This window comes from Ammodytes marinus (assembly GCF_949987685.1).
Source record: "Ammodytes marinus genome assembly, chromosome: 10".
Lineage (NCBI taxonomy): Eukaryota > Metazoa > Chordata > Actinopteri > Uranoscopiformes > Ammodytidae > Ammodytes > Ammodytes marinus.
The window spans coordinates 28597840-28608678 of record NC_137214.1 but is presented as its reverse complement, the minus strand read 5'-3'; the positions used below and the strand labels follow the sequence as shown (position 1 = coordinate 28608678).

General features: G+C 39.5%; 2 protein-coding genes across 3 annotated transcripts in view; both read left to right on the top strand.

Annotated features, from left to right (window-relative positions):
- The window catches only part of dcps (decapping enzyme, scavenger), a 5280-nt gene extending 5223 nt beyond the window's left edge, over positions 1–57 (top strand). The window contains exon 7 of the mRNA XM_080035958.1: positions 1–57. This exon is cut by the window's left edge and continues 822 nt beyond it. The gene's annotated coding sequence lies outside the window, so the exon portion shown is untranslated.
- A 2000-nt stretch (positions 58–2057) lies between these two features.
- LOC307257046 (uncharacterized protein) overlaps positions 2058–10839 on the top strand; it is a 96708-nt gene continuing 87926 nt past the window's right edge. For both annotated transcript variants that reach the window (XM_080036166.1, XM_080036165.1), the window contains exon 1: positions 2058–2194. In XM_080036166.1, coding sequence (XP_079892292.1) covers positions 2130–2194 — 65 coding nt within the window. In that variant the 5' untranslated portion in view covers positions 2058–2129. The remainder of the gene's footprint in view (positions 2195–10839) is intronic.

Sequence of the window (10839 nt, the reverse complement as noted above, 5' to 3'; positions counted from 1 at the left end):
GATTGAATGTTTTTAATATGTTTCTGACTGAAATAAAGAGTCATTTTTTTTAATCTACTCAGCCGGTTGATGTTAGCCTGGTGCTGTAGTTTGGTCTGGCTTTGCGAGACTAGGTGCTACCAGACCATCGTACTTTATTTCATTTGTACTACTGAAGGGAAAATTAAATTTGGCCGGAAGTAGGTAGGCGGGCGGAGCCAGGCTAGGTTGATGTTGTATTTATTTGAAATGACAGGTATGATTGCAAAACATTGTATTGTGAAGTTGCACTATTGACCTGATACTCCACTTATTAATCAAATCTTATAGTGGTAAATTAAAGTGGTGGATAAATAACTCATGGCAGGCCTATTAGTAGAGCAGATAAGTGCTACAATCTTTCCTTTTGTGATACAAGCGTGAAAATTCGCGTGAGCAGTCTCCATGGGTGACTTGACAAGAAAATTGTCCGAGACAATGAAATAAAAAAACCCAATACATTTCTATGAGAACATTTGTATCTTGAAATGTCAAATGTCACGGACTATTTTCTTGTCAAGTGACCCTTGGAGGCTGCTCATGCCAGTTGTCACGCTTGTGTCATCAACTGAAAGATTCTGACGAAAATAAGCACTTAGCCGCTCCACTATATTTTTATAGCATATTTCAAACGCTGTGTTCCAAATCACATACTCTTTCTTTTAACTACACTACATACTAAAGTACAGAAGAGTTTTAAGGCCACAGGAGAGAAAAACAAGATAAGGAAGATTTATTTTCATTATGTCGGGAAATGTCAAGAATAAAGACAAATACTCCAAAATGCTATTGGAGTTAGTGGGGCGCATTTATGTATTTTCAGCATACTACAATTGACGTGCATGTATTGGGACATCTTAAATCTTTTTCTGGCATACTAAATAGTAGGGAAGTATGGGGATTGGAACGCAGAGACAGGCAAATCAAACGGGCAAGTTTACGATTGAAAATGTAGTGCCCTGTTAACTCAAATTGAACACCAGATGGCAGTGTTCATTTTTTGAAAGGGGACAACTTTTTTTTTTTTTTTACTGTGAAACTGTTCATGCAAACAAAACTCCAAAAAAAGTGAGTTTCTGTTTGAGAGCATTTTTCAAAAATGATAACAACTAGTTTGTTAACAGTTATGCAGGTCATGAACACAAGGCTGTCATTTCTCCCACAAAAACTATATTTAACTCTGGGTCAGTTTACATACTTTTGGGGCTAAAATGCCATGTTTAGTTGAATAGTCAGAGGTCACAGTAACATGCAGAAACGCACACACACACACACACACACACACACAAACACACTCCAGGGAAGTTAACAGCTGAAGAAACTGGTACAATTGTAATTTGGAATTTGCTTATTTTAAATAGCATTTTGGACTGTTAACTGTACAGACGCACAGATGTGCAGACTTGTTACATGAGAAAATTGTTTGTCTTTTTTCTTGTAGCAAACATAATTTTCTTCTTATCTCATCTGAAGTCGTTTGGGCGGTGCTCTGCTTTGTGCTTGAGATGCCTTCAGGTGTTCCTCGTGAAAATGTAAATTTAATAACAATCCCCAAAGCTGTAAGGAAATAAACATATTAATCTATTCCTAAGTGATTATTACTGGATCGTTTGGTGAAGCTACAACTTCTAAAGGTTCAAATTCATAAATAAAACAATTGTCTAAAAGTTGAAAAGGGTTACACTATTAATTTTAGTGAACATTTTATTTTTTATTACATTTTTTTCTTTGCTACGGCAACAACACAATATCCATTCATGATGTAATAAATATGTATCTATCTGTTATCTATATTTACCAGTTGCAAAATAGGGATTATAAAAAAATATATAGGCTAGCCTATATAGCAGCACCTGTTTAACTGACATTTAAAAAATGTGTTCTAATTGTTAATTGGTTGTTTTTCCACAATAGTCTCTGTCTTCTTCCATGATGTCAATTTTAAAAACACTAGGGGAAAAGTCCGTAGCCTACTCATTATCATAGTAGATTATAGTATTCCTATATTCCGAGCCGCGCCTGAACGCAACCATCTAGAGCCGGAGGACGCCAAGGCTGGTCTGACTGACTGAGAGACAAATAATCCAATCATTAGTCCACAAACAGCGCCGATGTCTTGGTTTCAGTCGCTAAGAGATGAACTCACTCTGAGGCCGTTTGAGGTTGAGCAGACACGGTAAACTTCACTCACTTTTTAAGCTTATTGTAGCGCGCGACGAGATGATAATCGAGTTATTGTTGTGATGACGTGACTGATGATTGATTATAAACTAAAAGCGGTGTGTCCAAAGCGTGATGCGATGGTTTGATTGTGTTTGTGCATCGGTTGAAGTTGTGTATGTGGGAGAGGAAAAGTTAGTTCTTGCTTGGATCACTAGTGACTGGCTATTGGCAACATAGTGGCGTTGTCAGTTTGGCTGTGAATATTCCTGGAAGTCCACTTGTGAGTTTTTCATGGTTTTAATAAGGATGCATTTTTAATATCTCAACTCATAATTGACTTTTCGGTTATAAATATTAATTAACAAATTAAAAAAAGTTATTTCCATCAGTGTAAAGAGTCTGAACAGTGAGAGTGTGTGTGTGTAATTAGACACAAAGTTACATAATACAATCCAAAGGTAATTAGTTTAGACAATTAACAGTCTACTCTGTATTTCCATTTAATCTGTATGAATATGGGTTATTTAGATGTAATTCAGGTTGAATTGATGATTTAGCCTATGTTTTCCTCGAGACATTTGGGGGTTAACTGGCTTGAATTGGCTTATACCTCAAAAGGATCTTGGTTATACAACCCTCCCCTGCCCTTTAAAAAGCATTATTCCCTCCTCTAGTAGGCCAAGTCTGTTTGCCAATGCATTTCCTAATAAAGCCAAACTTTTTTTTAATGCCAACTCTAAAGCAAATTGTCCTTATAAACTTATTTTTCTCATATTTTAGAGTTGTGAAATCCCCACGGCAATAAAAGATCTTTGAACAGCCTCAAATACTAGCTTAATGTTTCCTTTTATGGGAATGGCTCTTTCATATACTATCTAGGCCGAACTATACACTCAATTAAATGTGCGTGTGTGTGTGTCTTAACTATACTCCACTTATTTATTATGTATTATGGTGTGGCACGTATGAATGAAAGTGTGGAGAATGTGTTTTTGAACTGGTGGCACCTTACAATAGTAGCACACGTTTGTTGCTTGTTTTTAAAGGCATTCTATTCTATAAGTATCATTTGTAAGGGATCACACACACACAAACACACACGCACACACACACGCACACACACACACACACACACACACACACACACACACACACACACACTGGGAAGGTCAAGGACGCTTCAGATTAAAGCGCTACCTTCCACTGTGTGGGAACAACTGTAATCCGCGACACAGACACTGACAGATTCAGAAGAAAGTTTCATGTTGTGTCTGACGCAGTGAGAGAATGAAAGGCTCTATTGATTGGAGTGTGTGTGTGTGTGTGTGTGTGTGTGTGTGTGTGTGTGTGTGTGTGTGTGTGTGTGTGTGTGTGTGTGTGTGTGTGTGTGTGTGTGTGTGTGTGTGTGTGTGTGTGTGTGTGTGTGTGTGTGTGTGTGTGTGTGATCTGAAACTCATGGGGAAATTGGTTGTTTATTTGTTTTTGTAAGCGTCTACACAAATAAATTAGTAAGAACTGTTTTTTTTCGACTGTGTGTTATCACGCTGGATGAGGTTGTAAACTGACTAAGAGTGTGTGTGTGTGTGTGTGTGTGTGTGTGTGTGTGTGTGTGTGTGTGTGTGTGTGTGTGTGTGTGTGTGTGTGTGTGTGTGTGTGTGTGTGTGTGTGTGTGTGTGTGTGTGTGTGTGTGTGTGTGTGTGTGTGTGTGTGTGTGTGTGTGTGTGTGTGTGTGTGTGTGTGTGTGTGTGTGTGTGTGTGTGTGTGTGTGTGTGTAAAAGAGAGGCCTGTCAACTGTCACGCAGCTTTCCTGATTAGAGGGCTGATCAGGTCATCTGTCAGTGGGTCATTGAAAAAGCCCTAAAGGGTTTTACACACACACACACACACACACACACACACGTCCTGTTGTGTGTTCCTGTTCCCCTCTGTGAGGAAATCCTAAGGATAATTCACTGATGCACAAATACATTACAATCAGACATAAAGCTCTTTTTATTATCTTAGAATGAGCATTTCATATCTACAGTTGAAAGTCGCAGTTGGCCTGTTTGTTTACAAGACATGATAAGAACACTTTGCTACACACACACATACACGCACACACACACACACACACACACACACACACACACACACACACACACACACACACACACACACGTCCTGTGAGAATGTCTAAGAATACTTTGCTACAATAGCCTCAGTCTGGAGATCATTAGTGACATATTTGTGGAGGAGGGAGGACGAGATGTTTGTCTTCATGCCTGGAAATACAGAGAGGATTTGTCGGGATATTTGGTGACTCTTTGCTGTCGTTTCTGTGAGTCATTTTATGAGCCTTTGTTTTGTGGTGTTTGTCTGGCAGCCTTTCAGACAATGTTAACACACTCTTTGCCGTGTGTGTGTGTGTGTGTGTGTGTGTGTGATCTGAAACTCATGGGGATATTGAATCCGTTTAACATCATTTCAGTGTAAAACGTAATTTAGCAGCAATCCTTAAGGTTCTCAGTATAAATGCAAACACCATAACTATAGGCCTACAGTATATGCATAAAAAATATATAAAAGTAGAAAGAAGTAGGGGAGAACGGGGTAAGTAGGCACACTTTTTACTCTAGTGAGAATTGCTCATCACCAAAACATCTGTCAATAGCCATTCCTACATTAAATTGAAGCTTAAGGTGTTGGCTAGAAATGTGTGTCTCTCTTTTTTTCCAACTTATTGTAATGAAGAAGTAATTTACCATCAAAGACACTCTGACACATTGTGACAACCAACCCCATCAAGGGGTCGGTTGTCACACACTATGGGGTTGTTTGTCACAATGTTATCTTAATGGGAAAAATCTTAAAAAGAAGGCAAGGAGGCAGAACCAAATTTTAATGTTTAATTGCATTGTCAAGTTGACAAATAGGCCTACATAACGTTCTGTAGCCTTGGCAGCTGGTCTAGTTTGGGATGCAATGGGTTGTTTTGATTTTGTTGCCCTTTTTTCTTTTGCTTGCCAGCTGCCTTTTCCTGCTCTATTCTTTCCTTCTCTGGGGTGTCAGTGAGGATACAGCTTGACAATTTCTTTCGTTATTGGGTTCCTTTTCTGGCTGCAGCCTTGAGATAACATGTGACAACCAACCCCCCAAAAAATTTGACGACCAACCCCAACTTGAATTTCTTGCTAGCATCAAGGCCAACAACCATCTGACAACTAATTAGCTTGCACAATCTAAACTATAGTTTACCCTTCACACTTTCTGAGGGTAACAAGTGTTTTGTTATAAACCCATTGTGTAAAAGCCTAGAAGAAAAATACTGAGAAGCAAAATATTTTGAATTTGACATGAAAAACACAAAACATCCTCTCACCTGAAATGCAGCAGTCTAACTCCAAGGAAGTATGTATGTGACCTCTGATCCCAATTCTGGACCTTTTTTATATCAACATTTCAGAGCTAGCGCGCTCTGGTGGCGAGATATAACGAATGTGACATCCAACCCATGTGACAAATTACCCCGTTCTCCCCTACATCTAAAATATAAAAACGATACAATACATTTTTCAGCAGAATAGTCAATTTGTATTTATACATTTAGAGCACAGTATTAGGCCTATATGTGCAGAGGGTGCATCGAAGTGGATGCAACTTCTTTTAAAATAGTATTGATTCTGTATGTAAGGGGACAGGTCTGTTCAGTTGACTGTTGACGAGTGCACACTGACCATCCAGTTGGAGGAATTGACACACCTAATGTTGATGTATTGCAAACTACAATGAGAATAAGGAATTGAATTGAATAGATGCATTAGTCGTGTGTTGACGCCCTATAAAAGTTAGACAAACCCTTTGTGTTAACTGCTTGTGGGCCTCCTGTAGCTTACACACACACACACACACACACACACACAGACACACACACACACACACACACTCACAGACACACACACACACACACACACACACACACACACACTCACAGACACACACACACTCACATATAGGTTTGTGTGAGTGAGCAAGTAGAGTTGAAGACGGGCTGTTTCGTTTTTATTTGCCCATAAACCTCAGATAGGACCTCAGATGGAGAGAACCAAGAAGACTGTGTTTGACGGTTGTTACACACACCTACACACACACACACACACACACACACACTCGCGCTCGCGCGCCACCCAGTGCGGCAGGCTTAGAGGCAGGAGTGTGATTACAGGGCTATTTACATTGAGAGAGAGAGAGAGAGAGAGAGAGAGAGAGAATAGTTTCCAGATGTGGAATTCAGAGTAGCTATAGCGACTCCCCTCCTCCTATTGAGGGAGATCTGGATCAGCCTTATGCATGTTGTAATGGAGAGAATACGAGACCACAGAATGGAGGAAAAACATAAGGCATTGCACTGCAGGAGGGGGTGTGTGTGTGAGTGTGTGTGTATGTGTGTGTGGAGAAAGGGATGGAAAGAATAAAGACGAATGAGTGAGTGAGGAAAGAAAGCAGCAGAGCCTCTCAGTCGAACCACATAGTCCAGAAGAAATCTAAACTCACACACGCACACACACACACACACACACACACACACACACACAGGAATTGGATGGCCTAACTGGGGAATTTTACACTTGGTGTAGTTTTGTTTTCGGATTGGTGACTAAAATAAAGCACTTTGTAGAACTATTTCCTTTTCCAAAACACCACTATTTATACCATCGTCTGTGTGAATACTCTATTCTGATTGGCTGGAGAACATTCCATAGGTGTGGATTAACCCCTGATGTATGGACACCTAGATGGAACTGTTTACATTCTGTCCACTTTAATGCGTCCGTTTAATGTATTTCCCTACATATCATATTGTATCTGGGGTTGTTTCTAAGTGCAGCAGTTAAAGGTGCAGTCAGCGATTCTTGAGAATGTTTGTTGTCAAAATCAGTGAATATCTCCTCAAGATCTGCAACTTTCTGTGCTGTGTGTACACTGTTGGGGCGGCAGTGGCGAAGTGGGTAGGGAGATCGCCTCTGGAGTGCAGGGTCGGAGGTTCGATCCCCGTCTCCCCGCCACAATGGATATGGAGAATGAAAAGTTGACTGTGTATTGGACTGCAGCTTAACAGACAAAAAAAAAAAAAAAAAAATATGCAAAATTGTGTTTTCTTCCTTTTTGTTTTCTTCCTTTTCATTTTCATTTTCATTTTTAATTTTTTATTTTCATTTTTTATTTTTTTATTTTTCTATTTCTTTAAAACATTTTTTAATTTTTAATTTTTTCTGTGATCAGTAAATGTGTATCTGATTCTGAATCTGATGAAATTGGGGGCGGGACTCGATAAGCCTTAGGCTTCTTCCGTCACCCTTCGGACAACACAAATTAAGATGTATGATGTGAAAGAGATAATTGTGTATTGTGTGGAATTGTCCGAAAGAATAATAATAAAAAAAAAAAAACATGTCGAAGTGTCCCTGAGCAAGACACTGAACCCCAAATTGCTCCCGATGGTTCAGAGAGCGCCTTGCATGGCAGCTACTGCTATCGGTGTATGAGTGTGTGTGTGAATGGGTGAATGTGGTAAGATATGTAAAGCGCTTTGGGGCTGAGAAAATCGGCTAGAAGGCGCTATATAAGTCAAGTCCATTAACCATTTACCATTTACACTGAAAAAGAAATCCAGTGTTAATACACAGCCTTTGAGCTCTGTAAACGGGCATGTTGCTAGTTATGGTGGGCCCTTTTGTTTACATACCAGTTTACAGAGCCTAGGCCTAGATCTTTAATAGTCAAACTTCCGATATAATTCTAAGTTAATTTGTTGCACAAAGATGTCTAAGTCTTCACTATCTTAAGTCGGTCTAATTTGCCGTGAATTCTGGGTAAATAAATAAAGACTCTTTCATGGCTGACAGAGCTGCTGTGTTGAACTGCTCAGCTGTGCTCACTCCAGCAGAGAAAAAGAAATCTGTTGATGAAAACAAGATATGCAGTTTGTCAGTTAGGGAAAGGCATGTGACAGTGTTCTGAGAACTTTAACATAAACAAAGTAGTATTATGTAAAAGTTAGTTAGTTAGTAAGTAGGTAAGTTAGTAGGCTAAGTAAGTATGTAAGTATATAAGTAATTAAGTAAGTAAGCAAGTGAGTAAGTAAGTAAGTAAGTTAGTAACTGTGTAAGGCTTTATTTATTCAGGCACTTTTTAAAACATAGTTACAAAGTGTTTCACACACAAAATATAAGTGAAAGAGAAATGCAGAAAGTAAAAAAAAAACATTTAAAATCTGTCTGTGTGTGTGTGTGTGTGTGTGTGTGTGTGTGTGTGTGTGTGTGTGTGTGTGTGTGTGTGTGTGTGTGTTCTTGAAGTTAAAAACTATAGATTGTAATCCACTTTACACAGATAATTAAAGATAAGAAACTCATCCAGTTGGTGTCACTGTCTCTCTCACTTTAACTTTTCAAACGGTCTCAGACTCCGACGTTCCCTTTCAGGAAATACCAACATCCAAATTTTTTCTTTTTTTTTCCCTCTATGAGGGAAACTGACCGACATTCCTCTTGGCTCTATAAACAGAAAGCTGTATGATTGATACATACACACACACACACACACACACACACACACACACACACACACGCACATACACACACGCACATACACGCACACACATACCCATACACACACACACACACACACACACACACACACACATCCAAGGATTGCGCCATGCTCTCTGGATCCGTTTTGACATGTCAACATTTAGACATTCACACACCTACACTGCTTCACACACACACACACACACACACACACACACACACACACACACACACACACTGACACACAGCAATTGGTCGCCTGTATTTTGTGTTGATTTTAAGGGTGTTAAAGGTAGTAAGGAGCCAGGTGTTGCATATGATGAAATGGAGGTCGTAAATCTCCCTCTACAGGGGTGTGTTTACATTCGACTCACAGCTGAGTTAGTTTCCCACTTCTAGCAGAGCAGCGTGCCTGGAAGGGGAGTGCTGTGTTGTGATTTAGTATACTATCTATGTGTTGTGACTGATACCTGCTCTGATTTAAAGGTGGAGTCAGCGAAAAAGTGTTAATACACAGCCTAGGCTTTGTAAACGGTCATGCTGCTAGTTAAGGTGGGCCCATATGAGTTTTGTTTGCATACCCATTTACAGAGCTTAGGCTGTGTATTAAGACCAAAACACAATTATACGCGCAGTATGGCCTGAGGATATATTCACTATTTCTGACGAAAAGTGATTTTGACAACAAGCGTTCACCAGAATCGCTGACATCCACCAAGCTGCAATAATCAAGAATTGTGTGTCAATAATGGGTCAAATGACCATGTGTGTCTCATGGTGACAGACTGACAGATAAGTATTGCCCAACACATCTTTCAGCACCTTGTTTAGTTGTGTGTTTTTGGGATTTGCAACTTTAAAGGTATAGTGCGTAACTTATGTTGCCCCCATGAAGAATTCCGAGGAATTACAACATCACTGTTGGCAAATCAACATGGCACCGCTGCATCATGGCGATCCTAAATCACAGAATTTGACATTTTCAGTTTCAAATTGTGAATTTGAATTGAAATCACGAAATTCGGGCCTATATCTACCAAAGTCCCAAAGGTGTTATGGTTGTCTAAAAACACCAAGGCTAAATCTGTTAATAGCACCCTGATAGAGTTGGCGTCTCTCTGTAATGTCACACAGTGTAATATTTTTTAATGTCTTATATGTAACAGGAAACATGCTGTAAGTATAAAGGGAATCACACACATTGAGTCCAGATGATCCTGAACTTAAACTTTCAAGTTGGTTTTATGTGAGAGGCACCAGACTGAAAGTGTTGAACATATCCGGTATATTCTCGTGTTTCGCTCTCAACTCTGACCTGATGTCATTGTTGTCTGATATACAGTAAATCATGTTATATACTTGTGTCTGTCTTAGGGGCCTATATAAATGTGTCTTTATGATTTTTCTCTACTTACGACATCTATTGCAGCATGTCCGTCCTGGGACAGGGATCCCTTACTCTGTCGACTCTCCCTTAGATTTAAAAAAAAAAAAAATTATCCCGATTAAGGGTTTTTTACTGGAAGTTTTTTCTCAGCCGAGTTAAGGGTGTAATGTAAAGCCCACCGAGGCAAATGTCTATTTGTGATATTGGGCTATACAAATAAAACTGAAAGAATATAAATCAGTATATACAAACACAACACAGCACAGTCCTCCCTATTGCAACATAAATAAATACAAAAGTAACAAATTCTTCTTTCCATATGAAATGAAAAAAGGTAGAGAGAAACAACATGTTCTCTCTCTGTGTGTGTGTGTGTGTGTGTGTGTGTGTGTGTGTGTGTGTGTGTGTGTGTGTGTGTGTGTGTGTGTGTGTGTGTGTGTGTGTGTGTGTGTGTGTGTGTGTGTGTGTGTGTGTGTGTGTGTGTGTGTGTGTGTGTGTGTGTGTGTGTGTGTGTGTGTGGGTGTGTGTGTGTGTGTGTGTGTGTGGGTGGTGTGTGTGCATGGGACATCTCTGCTGTGGGATATCTGGGATGGGAAATGCCAAAAATCTGGTTCCTGAAATGAATCTATTTAGTTTGTTTTAATGTATTGGTGGAAACAGCGATTAACACATGTATTAAAATGGTGGAAATCCTCTTGTCAA